Source organism: Vulpes vulpes, chromosome 8, assembly GCF_048418805.1.
Source record: "Vulpes vulpes isolate BD-2025 chromosome 8, VulVul3, whole genome shotgun sequence".
Classification (NCBI taxonomy): domain Eukaryota; kingdom Metazoa; phylum Chordata; class Mammalia; order Carnivora; family Canidae; genus Vulpes; species Vulpes vulpes.
In genome coordinates, this window is record NC_132787.1 from 85724001 (window position 1) to 85742935 (window position 18935).

Sequence of the window (18935 nt, forward strand, 5' to 3'; positions counted from 1 at the left end):
GGATCATTGTAGTGGATTTAAAATATTTTACTGGATGCCTGGGTGGCTCAGCGGTTGAGCGCCTGCCTTCGGCCCAGGGCGTGATCCTTGGGTCCTGGGATCAAGTCCCGCATCAGGCTCCCTGCATGGAGCCTGCTTCTCTCTCTGCCTGTGTCTCTGACTCTCTCTTCTCTGTCTCTCTCATGAATAAATAAAATATTCCACTAGGTTGACAGACTATAGTCTATTTAACAATTTCCCTGCAGTCAGATAAATAGGCTGCTTCCTTGTGCTGCCACTGTTATTATTACTGTAAGTTACACTTCTATATGTATCTTTGTGCCCAGAGTTTTTTTTTTCCACACTGAAGCTATCCTTAGGTTAGATTTCCAGGAATAGGAGCACCTTGCTGGCTTAATCGGTGGAGTGTGTGACTCTTGATCTCAGGGTTGTGAGTTCAGGCCCCACGATGGGTTGCAGAGGTTACTTAAAAAAAAATAGAAAATCTTTAAGAGAGAGAGAGAGAGAGGGAGAGAGAATTCCAGAACACAATTATAGAATCAAGGGAATAAACATCTTAAGACTCTGGAAGTGAGTTTGATGCTTCCTAAAAGGACTAAATCAGGGGATCCCTGGGTGGCTCAGCAGTTTAGCTCCTGCCTTCAGCCCAGGGCGTGATCCTGGAATCCCAGGATCGAGTACCACGTTGGGCTCCCTGAATGGAGCCTGCTTCTCCTTCTGCCTGTGTCTCTGCCTCTCTCTCTTTGTGTCTCTCATGAATAAATAAAATCTTTAAAAAAAATAAAAGGGCTAAATCAAATTAGATGCCTACCAGTGGTATATGAAAATGGTCATTTCATTGCATATTACCAGCACTGGGCATATCATTATTTTTTAAATCTTTGATATTTTGTTCTATTAAAGGTATATGCAACTATTATTTTGAATTTTATTTATTTTATTACTTAGTGCTGAGTACACATATTTCCTTTTAAAGATATTTAAATGTTTTCTTAATTTGTATTGAACTCATTTGTTTCCAGTGTGAAATCAGCTTTACTGTTAACCTTCATTATGGAAATAATATAGCCCACAAGCCGATGGACTAATGCACTGCTAGCTCCTCTTTCTGAACTCAACACCATACATCACTTGAGAAAGAATAAAGTTGATGAATCTGAGGCAGAAACAGTAGACATGTGAGAAACAGTGGGAGACAGAAACTGGCTGGGGAGAAGGGCAGCCACGGGTGGAGGTGCCAGCTGCCAATGTTCACAGGTGCGCTGCTCTATACACCATGTGCCATTGGCCTGGAGAGAATAAAACACAGCAGGGCCAGCCGTGTAAGCCAGGGACCTGTAGGTACAGCAGGGCAGAAGGCCTGGCTGGGTGGGAGGTGGACAGCAACAGGCCCCGGAGGCCTGGCCCTCTACCTGGTGAGGCTATTAGAGGGCTACTCAAAAACGTGGGCACGGGAAGAAAGCTGTGCCTGAAAGAGAACAGTGAGGTTTCTTGAGGAGCCAGACCACCTGGTGGCAGTGGGATGGGGCAGGGTGAAGCTCACCCAAGGGGTGAGATTCTCCTATGGCCTGGATTCACAAGGAAGGGCACTGCTTAGGTCCTGGGCTTGTATTAGGCCTTCCCACTGGCATATACTACCATATGTAAAGCCAATATCTGGGGAGGACAGCTGTCGTGAATTTGCATCCTCCCTATTCATGTCTAAACAAAACTTCACAATGTGATCTTATTTGGAAACAGATATAATTTGCAAATAAATATAATTAATTAAAATGAGGTTATACCAGGGTTAGGGTTGGGTTGTTAGGATTAAAAATAAGAAAAGGTTATACCAGATTTTGGTGTCCCCTAAATCCAATGACTAATGTCCTTCTAAGAAGCGGAGAGGACACACAGAGAAGGTGGTACAGAAGTAGGGGAAGAGGGAGAGACTGGAGCAAGGGCACTGCAATGCAAGGAATGCCTGGAGCCACCACCATCCACAGGAAGCAAGGGAAGATTGTTCTCCACAGTCTTCAAAGGAAGCACGGCCTGGCTAGCACCTTGATTTTGGACTTCTAGACTTCAGAACTGAGTGGTGAGAATGAACCTCTGTTTTTTGAAGACACCAAGTCTGTTTTGGTAACTTATTAGAGCAGACATAGGAGACTAATACAGGAGTCTTGAGTAGAAAGATTCAGACAACACTGAAGTCACTGAGACAGCCTCTCCCCAGGGCACTTACCTGGCTTCTCCCAAATGATCTTCCAGGTTCAGTCAGGAAGCACTAAATGAATGGCTGTCATGTCACAGCCTCTCCCTTCTAGGGATGGTGATCTCTGGCACCCACTCAGATGACATTCTTTCCCCACGTGTAGAAGTTTCAAGTATCAAATCTCTTAAACTTTTCCTTACTGGAGTATGGCTTTTGAATCATGATTAAAAATAATTTCTCCAACCCCAAGCTTATAAAACATATTTGCCATACTTTCTTATCTTTTAGTGCCTTAATGGCCTTACTTTTTCGGTGATGATGATGATGATGATGACGACGACGACGAAAGCGGCCACACTCAGAACACCTGTACGTGTCAAGCACTATTCTAAGCCCTTTACATATATTAACTCATTTAATCCTCACAATAATCCTTGGGAGGCAGGTGCTATTTTCATCCTCATCTGTGGAGGTGAGGCACAAAGTGATTAACTTCCCCATGGCTGGAGGGTAGTGACCGGTGGAGGCAGGCTACAAGCCCGGACTGCCTAGTTTCAGAATCAATGCTCTTACTTACAACATAATCCTAATTCCCAAGGCATTCCAATTTAAATATCTGGTCCACTTGAATTTATTTTGGTTTAAGCAGTGAAGCAGAGCTTTAGTTTTTTATCCCATATGCTTGGCCAACTATTCTAATACATATTGAATGTTCTATTTTTATCCCACAGATTGAGAATGTCATCTTCCTCATGGACTACATTCTCATACTTACTCGAGTCTGTTTCTGAATCCTCTGTTCTGTCACATTTCATTTCCACAGCAGATGTTAACTCTTTATATAATAAGGGTATAATTAAATTTTTTTATCTTTCCTTTTTGTTACAAATATTCTGTCACATATTTTTAAAACGTGGTCATAAAAATTCAAGTTTTCTTTTATTGCTTTAAAGTTCAGAAAATTTGCGAAGTATCCACTTCTATTCCTGTTATTTTTATGAGATGAAAAAATATTTTGTATATAGTTGGTCCATTTGGAATTCATTTGATCCATAGAGTAATCTAAGTACATTTTTTAAGCCAGGATGCTTAAAGGGATTTCACTCTAATCAATATAAACAACATGTAGTTCCTCACATTCTCCCCAAACCAACGCCACGCCACGCCACGCCACGGATGCCTTGTGATGACCTCTTAATCCCTCACCCGCAGCTCTCAAGCATTTAGGTGATAGAGAACTTTCGTTTTCTCTCCTGAGCCTAGGGAATGCAGAGAGTAGAGAATGACTGTGGAGAGCCACCTTTAGCCCCTGAAGAGAGTTCACGTTTCCTCACATGGAGGAACAGTGATTCCCATGTACCTGCTGAAGAATCCCCACACAGAGAAAGACCTAGCTATCCCCTTCCCCAACACTAACCTTGAACTCTTTGGCCAAGTCTCACCAAAATCAAATCTTGGCCAAAAGCACAAGGTGTTGGCCTTTTGAGTTCTGAAGGTCTTCAAAGTAAGAAGGAATGACACTGCCTTAGGTCCAATTACAAAAACTTCCAAGTGGGCTCCAGGCCAGGAATGAAGCGGTTTTCCGCCTCCAATCTTGGCTATCTCCCTGCTCCACTTGGAGCTCTTTAAAGAACTTGCTCTGTTTCCTGGCCTGATAACCCTGACCCGTGGATTCCCCAAATCTCGGTTATCACAGCAAGGTAGACAGTTTAATATTTGCATTTTCACTTCTTCAGGGAAAAAAAATGTCTTCAGTTATAGAAAAGGCATGCACAGGCTTTTAGGTTAAATAGATGAGACATTAGGCTTCAAGTCTTGGCTTTACTACCACTTGCCAGCTATGAAATATCAGCCTTACTAGTTCACCTTGCTGAGCCTCAGATACCTCAGGAATCAAATGGAAATAATACCTATTTTACAGATATAATTTAAATAAACTATATCCATTCCCTCCCCCTCTTTTAAAAAAAGATTTTATTTATTTATTCATGAGACACAGAGAGAGAGAGGCAGAGACATAGGCAGAGGAAGGCCTGATGTGGGACTTGATCCCAGGACCCCAGGATCACGACCTGAGCCAAAGGCAGATGCTCAATCACTGAGCCATCATCCAGGTGTCCCTCACCCCTCTTTTCTTTCAGGGAGCCACCATTTGTTCCAAGACTTCAGTTTGGTTGGCAACCTGCCCACTGTTTAGCACCACCACCTCCCCCACCTTCCCAAAGAATATACCACATGGAAATCCACACAAAGAACAAGAGCAATATAAAAGAACATACAGTGCATGAGTCTCTGTATATGACATTTAAGAAAAAGCAAAATTGAACTATGGTGCAGAAATCAGAAAGCAGTTGCCTAGCTTGAGGGGCAAGGGTGGTGGTATAAGTGACTGGAAAGGGACATAAGAGGTTTCTGTGATGATGAAAATGTACCATACCTGTTTTGGGGGTTGGCTATATAAGAACATGTGGTGATCCAAACACATCGACTAACACTCAAGATCTATAAATTTTAACCTATATAACTTATGCCCCAATTTTTAAAAACTTTGTAATGTAGTTCACATACTCACTAATATAGAAATGAGTTTTTAAACATGAATCTTCCCATAGACTTCAAGACATGACACAAAGGAGAAAAACAGGCATACCTAAATGAGATTCCTGTCTTTGGTTTCTACTAGCTAAATGACTGGTCAAGTTATATAACCTCCTTATGGTTCACATTCACCCACTGTAAAATGAGAAATATTTAGTACCCACCTAAAAATGCTGAATGCCCTATTAAAAGATAACCCATGTGAAGTGCCAGAAACACAGCAAGCACTTGATATACGTTAACCCCCTTCCCTTCCTCTTCCATTTATAAATAGTAAATGGGGTGTAATACTGCAATAGTTAAATTCTTTTCCTAAAAAAAAATTGCCCCAGTAATCAAAGAAGGAGGAGAAGGCTAAGGAGGGCGAGAAGAGGAGGGAAAAAAAGAAAAAAGAAAAAAGTAACAAATCAACATTAGAATGTACCCTGAGGAAACAAGCGTGGTATTCACAAGGATTTATCTGCAAGGATACTCATGGCATTATCTACAATAGTAAAAGCCTGGAAAATTAAAGAAATTATGCAGGAATATGAAATTTTGTTTTATGGTAACTAAAATACATATGTATAATCTAGACATGAATATAAATATGTGCTATGATAAAATTCCTGAGTTTTACTAGTTTATGCATTAGTCAAAATTAGGGCAGAGAGAAAAAAAGGAAAAAGTGATACAGATAGTTCTTTTATTACAAACATTGAAAAATACAAAATAATTTGTAGCTAACTTACTCTATGTATTAAAAGGCGTATAAATTTAACACGTACACACACACAAAAGAAACAATGAAAATGGGCAGGGGTGGGGTAGGGGTGGGATGGCTGAGTGATGGGCACTGAGGGGGGCACTTGGGATGAGCACTGGTTGTTGTGCTATATGTTGGCAAACGAACTCCAATAAAAAAATAATAAAAAATTTAAAAAGTTAAAAAAAGCCAGACTAGAATGGTTCTCTGGATAAGAAAAAAAAGAAAAAAGAAAAATTTAATGTTATAACTTTCAGTGTAAAAGGGCTTGCAAACATTTTTGTTAATTATGTATCACAACTGTCCTTCATAAAGTTACCAATAGCTGAAAGGTAACAAAATCTATTTGCATATATACATGAAAGGCATGACATATGCAAATATATGATTTTAATTAGCATTCTATGATATGAAGGGCTACAACTCAAATTGGCATGTTGTAAGATTCTTAACATTAAACAGTGAATTCATCTGGACATGTTTGCAGAAATGGGCAACGTAAGGCTGTAAAGTACTGTGGCCCTTACAGAAGAGGCATGTCCAACCCTAAGACTAAAACAATTTCTAAAAATGTGAATGCCTCTTTTTTCTTTTAGCTTCATGACTGGCCTATTTTGGTTCTTTTCCTTTAATATTAGGGTTTCGAGGCTAAAATATTTGTATTTTTTAAATGACTGTGACTTCATTATTCAAATAATGTATTTGTGTACACTGAAAATGGCACTCATTCTTTTTTATATAGTCGGTAATAACTATGGACAACACGTGCTTTACACTATAAATAACTGAGCACATTATCAATCATTAAAATGGAAAAATAATGATTACATGTAAAGAATCAAACTGTGATATTAAAGGCTTAGCAAAAGTAAAAAAAAAAGAAACAATGAAACTGACAATAATTACATTTGTATATATGCAAATATAAAAATTAAATAAATAAAATTTTAAACCAAACTAAAAGAGAATGAGGTCAGGTAATGTCAAACATAAGAATATCAGGGGTTTTTTGAAAGACATCCCTTGCCAACTTATAGAGTCAAATTAAGTAAAAAAATTTGTTAGCCAAGATAAAAAAATATTACAGACAACCTATCAATCGTCTTGGTCCACACTAATTGTAATAAAGCATGATGACAGACAAATATTCCATGAGGCTAAATATGACCAAGCTCATCACTAGCTATCAAGACTTTCCTTCCATGATGATTCCATCACTACAGAGCGATTCTACCCACACCTGCCAGACACAAAACATTGCCATCAGCATTCTAAGACACTTGTAAGAAAAGCTAGTAACAGGTCCTGACACGTTATCTCACTGTGGCAATTTCTCTATCATAAGGTGCTACAGATGATAATTTGATCTGAGTAAATTTCTGGTTATCTAGATATTATGTTCTCAGTAATATTTCTCCAAATCCAAATGTAAAAATTAAGCTAAGAGCCTTAAGACATCTTCAAAAGTGCTATCCAAAGTGCCTTGTTTACAAGCAGTATTTCTCACAATAGGATCGATTACTGGGTACTTCTGTGTGTGGTAGTGGGGCTACAGGACGGAAGTCTCAAGAACCCTAAAGCTGCCCTTAATTGTTTCTAAAAACACTGAACTTTTATAGAAACTAATTTCAAACTCACTGAAATATTCATGTCCAGATGAAATACTACTGTATGGCGGCATCTGGGTGGCTCAGTCAGTTGAACATCTGACTCTTGGTTTCAGTTCCAGTCATGATCTCAGGGTCATGAGATCAAGCCCCACATTGGGCTCTATGCTCAGCACAGAGTCTACTTGTCCCTCTCCCTCTGCTCCTCTCTCTCTTTTTCTCTCAAACAAATAAAATCTTTAAAAAAAAATACTACTGGGCAGCCCCAATGGCTCAGCGGTTTAGCGCCGCCTTCAGCCCAGGGCGTGATCCTGAAGTCCCAGGATCGAGTCCCACATCGGGCTCCCTGCGTGGAGCCTGCTTCTCCCTCTTCCTGTGTCTCTGCCTCTCTCTGTGTGTCTCTAATGAGTAAATAAATCTTAAAAAAAAAAAATTTCTTTTAAAAAAATAAAAAATAAAAAAAATTAAATTAAATTAAAAAAAATACTACTGTAGGGCAGCCCTGGTGGCTCAGCGGTTTAGTGCTGCCTTTGGCCCAGGTTGTGATCCTGGAGACCCAGGATCGAGTCCCACATCGGGCTCCTTGCATGGAGCCTGCTTCTCCCTCTGCCTGCATCTCAGCCTCTCCCTCTCTCTGTGCCTCTCATGAATAAATAAATAAACTCTTAAAAAAAAAAAAAAAGAAACTGGAGACACATGATAGAAGATTAATGGGATCAGATTGACCAAGTCAATTCTAAGACAATTCAGAAGACATGACATCCCCAGCAGCAACACCAGCAGGACAGGAAAGCAGGTTGACAAGTTGGAAAATCAACCCTTCCAGTACTATCAGGTAGGAGGGGAGCTTCACACTCCTTTCTGATGTGTGTGTGGTTTGTGTAGCTGAGCCTGCAGGACTCTGTCCCTTCCTGCTCTGACAGTTTATAATGCTAAAGAATGCTGGAACTGAGCCAGCGGTGGTGTCTAAATGAGAAGTGTTGGATTTCAAGGTTTTATGCACATTTTTTTTAATGTGAAAGGAAAAAAAACCCAGAATTTATTTCAAGTATAAAATGGAATAAACTACCACTGTAAACTATTTATATTCTCCCTGAGATTTTAGGAATAGGCTTTAGGATGCTTTCTAGTAAAGAAAGATCTTTTTAAAAAACTACAGTTGAAGTAAACAGGAGGATAGGCACCTTGGAATCTCTGCCCCATTTTCAGTGGTTTGGTAACATACTGAGATCCTCGAACATACAGAGCCTCATCAGTACCCTTTGTCCACAGGTTAGGTATAGAAGAGAAAGAACTGCCTCAACAGAGAGTTTCAGCTCTGTCCACAGGACTGGCAGGAAACTATACAAATAAATGTGCTAGGGCTCCTATCCTCTCTAGGATGTAAAGTTCAGCTATGCCTCTGTTAACATTTTAATTGATCAATGTACAGTCAATGTACAGTATTTAGAAAGGATGGAAGAATAAAAGAAAAAGAAAACTAACTCAAAGGGGTCAACATACGTCCTGGAAGTAGGTATATCTTTCTAATCGAAGCCAAAGATCTTTGAAGTGAACAGCCCAGAAGCTGAGCCTGGCCAGTTATATGGCTGAGTTTGCAAGACCAGGCAGACAGGTTGAGGGGCGGGGCTAAACGACAGGGCCCAGAGAGGGCAGATTTTGGAACAGCTGGAGTACAGATAACAGGTCATAAAAATAGGTATTATCATACATTAGATGTTATTTTTTTTCATTATTTCAACTTCCTCATTTTAAATAGCATGTGCTGACTAATGCAAATAAAGTGTTATATTTTCAAGCCTCTTGACTTTGTAACTCATAGGCTCCTGCGCAGCCTTGTGTTTGTATGGTCTTCAACCACAGTTCAACCACAAGATGACAAACACAGTGGCTTCAAGTCCCCCACATTTTCTGAAAGGATCTAATATTTTTTGGACAGTGTTAAGAGTTAACCATTCTGACTTCATCTCAGAATGCTAGTCTTCATTTCTATATTGTTCAAAACATCTGAAAGTATTAAAAAAAATCTGAAAGTATACAGTAAATGCTTGTTCAATGAGTGAATCAATGAGTATGAGACTTATTCTAGCTATTACATTGAGATAACTAAAGCAATAAATCATACAAACATCATTCTATTTTGTTTCTGCAAGCTGACTGTATGTATGTAAACCACGTATCAGTTCTCCTTAACTGAGTCACAGTAACAGTCAGTCTATGACTACACAAACATATTTGACATTGGAATGCCAGCATACATAATGAAGAATATTCAACTAAAGAAAAAAAAAACTTGTTTTATATATCACGTATGTTTAACAAAATTTTCCTGTGTAGAGTCAGGGAAACAAATTATATCATTCAGATGATTCTGGTCCCCAGTTCTGACCTGTGTGTGTGTGTGAACACGTGCATGCACATGTACATAGATGTGTGTGGGTTTAGGGGGTTCCCCATACTACCAACTCAATTCTGACACTATCTACCTTGAGATTGCATCAGATCCCACACACTGAGGTCTCAGTCCTATAAAACTGCCAGTCCCTCCTCCTCCCCACTTCAGATGCCAGGTTGTCAGTACCCTGTCCAGGTTGTCACCTGTGCTTTTATAGATTGGAGATTCCAAATCACCCCTCCTCAGGTTTGATTAGTTTGCTAGAGTAGTTAGTTCACAGAACTTCAAGAAGCATCTTACTTACTAGATTATTGGTTTATTATGAGGAACAGCCAGATGGAAGAGATGCATAAGGCAAAATATGTGGGAAAAGGCATGGTGCTTCCATGCTTTCTCAAGATGTACATTCTCCCTGCACCTCCATGTGTTCACCAACACAGAAGCTCTTTGAACCCTATCCTTTTGGGTTTTTAGGGAAGCTCAATTACATAGACATGACTTATTAAATCATTGGCCATTGTTGATGGAGTTCAATCTCCAGACCCTCTTCTCTCCCAGGAGATCACAGGAAGAAGGGAGTAGAGTTATGGGAATGAAAGCTCCAGCCCTGTACTTCCTGGCAACCATCACCATCCTTAGGTGCTTTCCAAAAGTCACCTCATAACACAACAGAAGACATCTTTATGGCTGTCATCATTTAGGAAATTCCAAAGCTTTTGGATCTCTGTACCAGAAACCAGAACCAAAACCAAATACATATTTAGTCAGTATCACAATCATATAATCAAGCATTAATGCCAATCACAAGTTGAAAAAACAAATATGAATCTCTCACCTGAACATCTTTGTATTTGTCTCGTAAGTCCAAGAGCCGGTGATAAGCTTTAATGGCTTCTGAAAATTCCCCAACATCAGTGCTGGTGAGGATGTAGTTTTCCCAGATCTGCCAGTGTTCATAGTTGCACTTGAGGGCTTCTTGTAAAGTTCTAAAAGCTTTTACTCTATTGAAGGTCAGATTTTAAAGACAAAAATGATGAACAATCATAGCTAAATAAACCATAGATTCAGGTATAAAATGCTAATGTCAACTTCCTGTCAGTCCTTAATCATTCACATTAATAAACAGAATTTGAGACTCAAACAATTCCAAACCACCTTAAATTTCCCTACAAAATTTTTAAAAATTTAAATGGAACAAGAAATTGCAACACAAAAAACAGGTAGAAATTAAACAAGAGCAGGGAAATGTAAATAAAAACCAACTGGAAATTTTGGAATTGAAAGAGACATTTAAACAAACAAAACCTCCATAGGTGAAAAAAAAAAAAAACTAGACTGCATGCAAAGAGAGAACTGATGAATTGGAAAGCAATAGTGAGAAATCTATAAGGAATTCAGATTAAAAAACAAAAAAGCAATAAAGAAAGTATGAGAGGTAAGGCTCAAACATACATCTGATTGCCGTGCCATAGTAAACAGATGCAGAAAATGTCAGGACACAGTATTTGAAATGATAAGGTTCAGTATTTCCCAGAACGTAACAAAGATCTAAATTCTATGATCAAAAGTATATTTTTGTACCAAACATTATAAATAAAGATAAACCAACATCTAGGTATGTTGGATGAAATTGCAAAACATTAAAAATAATTCAGAAACCTACAAAAGAATGACAATGAGAACAGCAGGTATTTTATTAGCAACAAAAGATGTAGAAAACAACAGGATAATACATGTAAAGCATTTCATCAAAATAATTGTCGTGCCTAACATTTTATAACCAGGTATACTTACCACTCAAGAGTAAATGTGAAGTCAAACACTTTCAGACATACAAAGACTAAGAGAGTTTATCAGATGCTGGTCCTAACTAGAACTATTGAAGGACCCTTTCTTGCAAAAATTAAAAGGGAAATCAGAGAGAAAGACAGGGATACAATAAATGATCAATGGTGAGAACAGAAACTGATAAAACGGGACACCTGTGTGGCTCAGTCGGTTAAGTGTCTGCCTTTGGCTCAGGTCATGATCTTGGGGTCAAGGGATGGAGCCCCACATTGGGCTCCCTGCTCAGCGGAGAACCTGTTTCTTCCTCTCCCCTCTGCTTATGCTCTCTCTCTCTCTCTCAAATAAATAAAATCTTTAAAAAAAAAAAAGGAAACTGATGAAATATGTCATTATATTTAATTATTAAGAAGTAAAATTACTAGTTGTGTAAAAAAAGTAAAATTAAAAGTATAACAGACCATATTCTCTGAAATTAAATAAGAAATCAACAGTAAATAGCTTAAAAAAAAATGCCCGGAAACTTAAAGATGCATTCCAAAAAAGAGAGAGAGAGAGAGAGAGAAGGAAACCAAAATGAGGGAAAAAAGAAATTCATATTAGAAAGTACAAAATATTTAGAGCTTTATGAAAATACTATATATCACCACTGGCAGGATATGGCTGAAGCAGTATTTATTTATTTATTTATTTATTTATTTATTTATTTATTTATTTAAAGATTTTATTTGAGAGAAAGTAAGAGCAAGAGATATATCAGAGGAAGAGGGGGAGGGAAAAGCAGACTCCCCACCAAGTAGGCAGCAGGATGCAGAGCTGAAGGCAATTAACCAACTGAGCCACCCAGGTGACAAGCAGTATTTATAGGGAAATCTGTGATCTTATGGGTTTATTATAAAAAATGACAATAAATTAGTGAAAACGTTCAATTTAACGTGGTAGAAAAATGTCAAATAAACTTAAGAAAGCAGAAAATAATAAGAAACTAAATATAAAGAAAGAATAGAAATGATTAACAAAACCAAAAGCTGACTCTGAAAAAAAATGAAATGGACAAATGTGTAACTAAATTCCAGTTAGAATAAAAGGAACTGGCACAAATAAGATTAGTAATTTTTTGAAACAAGATGCTATAAACAAATTATACAAATGAGCTAAAGAAATAGAAAACCAAATAAATCAATTAAAACAAGGCTAAGTAATTTTAAAGAAAAAGTACACCAAGTCATCAAGGAATCCTTGTCTTATACAAGCCACTTCAGGAGAGAGAAAAAGACTATTAAAAACTTAATACTGGCAAAGAAATCACCAGAACTCCACATCACCTATTCTATAAGTTAAACATTTCAGCAAACAAAAAGATGCTTAATGCTTTACTCCCCTGTCTGGACAAGACTATAGCTCCTTTATAGATCATAAATATTTTACTGGACAATTACAGTAACCTTCTTCAAATGTATGTTAGCAATCTCTTCTTCAAAAGCTATTTTGACTTTGTTAATTTATGATTACAAGGTCCACCTCCCTTTCCTTGCTGAGCCCCACCGTGTTTCAACAAGGCATCTTTTCCTCCATGACTTCAAGGCAAATTTTGGAGGGGATAATGGAGATTCTTGTGGTCATCCCAGGCCATTGCTCTGAGAATCACTCCCTGAAGCACTGAATCAATTTCTAATACACCTATGGTACTGATCACAGTAACATCCTTATAACAAAGTCCTTTTTGTCTTCTCATTAACAGTCAATTCACTGTGGTTTAATCTTTTATTCTCTACATTAAATAATTTACCTAAAGTTATGGAATGTACTGATGCACTTATTCCTTAGCCCACCATCCTTTAGAGTTAAAAATGAAAGTATGCCTACTGTGACCCTTCCTCAAATTCAGCCTTAAATTGTTTTGGCGGGGGACTTGTGTGCGTGTGTCTTTTTCTCTTTACCTGTTCCACTCCCTACGCCCACCTCCCGCGTAACAGCAACTGCCTTCAGCAGTGGTAGACTGAGACTGCAATTCTCCCATCCACCTGGGGATGGGTGAGGTCAGTCTGGTGGAAAGAACTCGACAGGAAGCATCCTAGGCAGGAGGATTATCCTTGGTCTGACATGTCCTCTCATCCTCTGACCACAATCTCCTGGCCTCATAGTCTGTGCTATGAATTACTTTTTCATAAGTGTGGCTTCTTTATAAGCATCTTCAGTTCAAGATTCGCTTATCAAGCCAAATGGTTATAACGTTGTGCTATAAAAGTGACAAAGATGGAGATTTTCCCAAAGGACTGGCAGGGATGTGATGCCTAAGGAATGAGAAGAAATATCAAAAAGGGCATGTTAGTGAAGAACCCCGGGAGAGCAAAGGGACAGACGAGATGGTTTTAACGGTCCCTTTTAGGCATGAGTAGGATTCTTTTGAGAGGAGCAGCCATAATTTACGCCTGCAGGAACAATCTCATGAGTCAAAAATGAGCTATGTCTGGAACAGCAGCAAAGAAAGGAAAAAGCAAAAAGGCAAGAATAAAGCAGTGATTCACCTTTGACCTTACAACCCCACTTTTACACAGAAACCTATTTGTGGAGTTGCAGGAAAACAAGAAAGCGCCAGAAAGAAGTTGAACAATGTGCAGGACCCCCTAAGAGAGAAAGCAGAATTCTTAGGGTTAATGGGCTGGAAAATAAGGTAGAGAGTATCTAGAGCCTCACTACATACAAAATTATCAGGGTTACCAGAAAAACCCACTGAATCACTCTACAACTATGACAGGGATTTCCCCTGCCCCTTGCTTTAAACCAAAAGGGTCCCTAGGGAATTTTAACATAATCAGTTGCAATCAAGAACATAATATTATTTTCCAAAGAGCACAGTAGAAAAAACAGTACTTTATTTATGTAGTTTGTCATCCAAGAGCAGCAGAAGTATTTTGATGTAATGTGGATTTAATGATATCTTCAGAAGTATCTTGTGAATCCACAAAGAAAAATTAAATTAAGTTTGAAAATAAGGCCAAATGAAAATGGAAATAGACCCATCCTTTCCTTCATACTAAAACTCTGGCCACGGCAAATCTTGTCTCTTCCCTTCCCTTGGCTTTCTGTGGCCAGTCAATAAGGCCAGTTGGTTGTCCCCTTTATAAACTGGCATCTGTCCCCTCTTTTTCCAGGCTAGTTATCTCCTGCCTGGACTGTTACAACAGCTGTCTCCTGACTGGGTTCCCAGCTCCCAGTTTCCTCTCCAGTCTGTCTCACATTGCCACCAGATAAATATTCCCCCAAAGCTTCTTTTTTTTCATGAAATTACCACCCCCCACCCAAAAGCTCTAGCATCTTATTGTCAACACAGTAATCTCAATTTGTTAGTCAGATTATCAGAACACACTGCAATTTGACTCCAACCTTCTCTCTCCCTACAGACCTCACTACAACCTATAGCTGGTGTAGTTTATTTGCTCTGCATATGATCACATTGCCCTTGCTTGAAAGGCTTTCCTCCAGGGGCATCTGGGTGGCTCAGTGGTTGAGCGTCTGCCTTTGGATCAGGTCGTGATCCTGGGGTCCTGGGATTGAGTCCCACATCAGGATCCCTGCAGGGAGCCTGCTTCTTCCTCTACTACATCTCTGCCACTTTCTGTGTGTCTCTCATGAATAAATAAATAAAATCTTAAAAAAACAGAAAGAAGGAAGGATGGATGGGTTTTCTCTGGCCTCTCTACTCATTCTTCAAATTTTAGCTTGAGTCCAGCATTCTCTCAGACGTGTCCCTGAACCAGGACCATAATCCTTCTCTCTTCTGAGACCCACAGTGTTTGGCATAGAATGAGTGTTCTACAAATATCACCTGTTATTATAGCTCTCTTTGTATTTCCCACTTGATATTTACTACTTTTAATGCTAATCAATTTTTAAAATAATACAGCATGATATTTTATTTTTTAAATCTACAATTCCTGAAGACATATTTCTCAGTAATACCTAGTCCATAGCAAGCAATCAATAAGAATCTATCAATTGAGTTGACAAATAAAAGGCATGTGTGCTTTATCATGTAACGGAATTTAGGATGCAAACCTTCAGTATTGAAGATTCCAAATAATACTTATTTTATTACACAGTAAATGTTTTCAAAAGAAACATTTTACAAAGAACATTCTACATTTAGAATTCAAATTGCTATATTAAGTCATTCTAACTCAAAGATATGGATGGGCAAGAGGAAAAGAAGTAAGGCATAATACTCAGTGGAAGAAAATCTCATTTGTTTTGGAAACTGAATTCTTCATAGTCTGATGTACTTACTTTTGTTTTAATCGGATATAAGAAGTTGATAAATTGTTCCAAGCTTCAGCATTCTGAAATGATAGGGAATTCAGTTTAGACTATTCTCATTTAGGTGAAATAATTGCTATAACCCAAAGTGTAATACATTTTTCTAGCCCAAGAGGTGCTCTTTACAATTGCAATTTTTAATAAGTATGTTAAAGGCATATGAAAAATTAAATAAATTAAACTTAACCTTTATACTTTAAAGCAAAAATAGTCAACAAATTGACCTAATAAACACTAATTTGGAATTTAGCTAGGATTTTATTTCCAAATTTAGACTTCCAAAGTAATTGGACAATTTGCAATAGAATTTACAGAATAGGGATCCCTGGGTGGCGCAGCGGTTTGGCGCCTGCTTTTGGCCCAGGGTGCGATCCTGGAGTCCCGGGATCGAATCCCACGTCGGGCTCCCGGTGCATGGAGCCTGCTTCTCCCTCTGCCTGTGTCTCTGCCTCTCTCTCTCTCTCTGTGACTATCATAAATAAATAAAAAAATTTAAAAAAAAATTTGAATTTACACAATAGATATGTATTACAAATCCAGGGTGATGCAGAATATTGTTTTCCATATCTTAAAAGCCATTGCTATTTTACCATCATCTTTCAACAGATAGGAGAATTAAGGAGTACATGTTCTCCTGTGTTATTCCTAAGTACTTCAACAATCAAACATACTTTTCTATTTACTCCTCTGTACAATGACAAAAATAAAGTCATTACATAAATGTTGATTATAACAAGAATGATATAAATTGGGGCACCTGGGTTGCTCAGTCAGTTAAGCATCTGCCCCTTTGGTTCAGGTCATGATCCCATGGTCCTAGGATTGAGGTCTATATCCAGCTCCCTGCTCCACAGGAAACCTGCTTTTCCCTCTCCTCCCTGCTCATGCTCTCACTATCTCTCTCAAATAATTTTTTTTAAAAAGAACAATATGAATTATGTTGTTTCTCTGTTCAGCTTTTTATAAAATATAGGGTATACAGTTTTCAAGTTAATATGTATGATTTAAAAATTAAGTGGCAATGGACATCTGTTTGCAAACATAGCACAGTTAGTACCAGACTAGACTAGCCTTATTACCATAAAAATCTAAAAATTGGTCAAAATTTAGAGAGCATATATTTTTGAAAAGTTGGAAAACAAGCAGCATGGGGCTGTGATTCTTGAAAGAAGGTAAACTAAGATGTCTCAACAATCAACCTACACTTCCATCTAGAGGCACTTTCAGGGCTCAGCACAGAGAGGTAGAAACCAAAGCAGCACAGCAAGTCTTACTGAGATTAAGAAAGAGATAAGAGTTCAGGGCTCAAAACTTGGCTAGAACTTGCAGGGAAACAAACAAACAAAAACAAACAGGGAAGGAGATCTGTGCAGCAGAGAATAAGCTCCAGAAACCTCAACAAGCATCCATGCTTACAATGAATATATTTAACAGCAGGTTGGACATAAATATAAGATCTAAAACAATAAAACTCTTGGAAGAAAACACAAAGGGAAATCTTCATGACCTTAAATTTGGCAGTGGACTCTTAGATATGATACCAAAGACATGAGCAACAAAAGAAAAAACAGCTGCACCTCATCAAAACTAAAAACTGGGGTACCTGGGTGGTTCAGTGGTTGAGCTTCTGCCTTTGGCTCAGATGGTGATCTTGGGATTGAGTTCCACATTAGGACCCCCGAAGGAAGCCTGCTTCTCCCTCTGCCTACATCTCTGCCTCTCTCTGTGCCTCTCATGAATAAATAAATAAAACCTTAAAAAAAAAAAAAACCCACCTAAAAACTGTCATACCTCAAAAGATACTATCAAGAAAGTGAAAAACAATTTACAGAATGGGAGAAAAAAATTTGCAAATCATGTATTCGATATGGGCCTTGTATCTAGGATGTATAAAAAACTTCTACAACTCAATATAAAAAGATAACTAACTCAATTTAAAAATGGGCAAAGGATGTCAATAAATATTTCTCCAAAGGTGGGAAACAATGCCACCTCCTCAGATGATTAGAATCAACAAGACAGATGTAATAAGTGCTGGCAAAGATGTTGAGAAACTGGAATCCCCACATACTTGCTGGTGGGGATATAAAATAGTGACTTAGAAAACAGTCTGGCAGATTCTCAGAATTCTGAACACAGAGCTAATATACCCACTAATTCTACAAGTAGGTACATACCCAATAGAAACAGAAACATATGTCCACACAAAAACTTGTAAATGACTGTTCAGGGCAACCTAATTCATCATAGGCAAAAAAGCAGAACAATCCAAATGTCCATCAACTGATGAACAAGTAAGTATAATGTGATATGCCCACATAATGGAATATTATTTGACCATAAAAAGGAAAAAAGTACTGATACATGCGACAACATGGATGAACTATGAAAACACTGATCTAAGTGAAAGAAGACACAAAAGACCACATAGTATATGATTCCATTTATAAAATGTCCAGGATAGGCAAAACTAGAGACAGAATGTACATTAGTGGTTGCCTGGGGCAGAAGGTGGAGGGTAGGGAGTGGAAGGTGTTTGGTAGAAATGAGGAGTGACTGCTAATGAGTAGAAGGGGGTTCTTTATATGATAATAAAAATGTTCTAAAAAAATAAATAAAAAAATTAAAATGTTCTAAAATGTACTGTGGCATGGTTGTACAATTTTGAATATACTAAGAAATCACTGAATCGTACCCTTTAAAAGGACAAACTATATGGTATGTGATTTATCATCTCAGTAAAACTATTAAGTATTAAAAGATCTTAGACGAAAAGAAGGAATGCAATTAACATAGGCAGTACACATTACTGAACAGATGCGACATTTTGCTATGTATTTCCATTAAGCATAATTTTAACTACAAAACTGTTGTATCAACATTGTTTCCAACAATGTTGGAATAACTTGGCTATTATAAGAAGAAATTTATTTCTAGATTTATGAATAATTTACCTTAAGGTGTGACCCTCTGTCAAAGGTATACTTTCTTCCAACACAAAAGGAAGCGTTCTTTTATTTTAACATAAAATAATAGAAGACTGGAATTTTTTGTTCTCTAATCTGTTGTTTTTGTGAGAACGCTTAACGTGACATCTACCCTCTCTACAAATTTTTAAGTATACAACACAGTACTGTTAACCACAGGCTCAAGGTTATACAGCAGATCTCTAGAATTTATTCATCTTGTATAACTGAAACTATGTACCCATAGGAATTGCTATTCTGAACAACAGTACAATCCAAGCAATTTAGAGAATAATTAAAGCGCTGTGAGAAGGAAAGCAGACTGAAC

The 18935-nt window shown here is 38.0% G+C and overlaps 1 protein-coding gene across 1 annotated transcript in view; it reads right to left on the reverse strand.

Moving 5' to 3' along the window:
* Positions 1 to 18935, reverse strand: part of TTC27 (tetratricopeptide repeat domain 27) — a 174324-nt gene that overhangs the window by 11219 nt on the left and 144170 nt on the right. The window contains exons 15-16 of the mRNA XM_026016000.2: positions 15612 to 15664; positions 10375 to 10540 (exon numbers count right to left, since the gene is read on the reverse strand). Coding sequence (XP_025871785.1) covers positions 10375 to 10540; positions 15612 to 15664 — 219 coding nt within the window. The remainder of the gene's footprint in view (positions 1 to 10374; positions 10541 to 15611; positions 15665 to 18935) is intronic.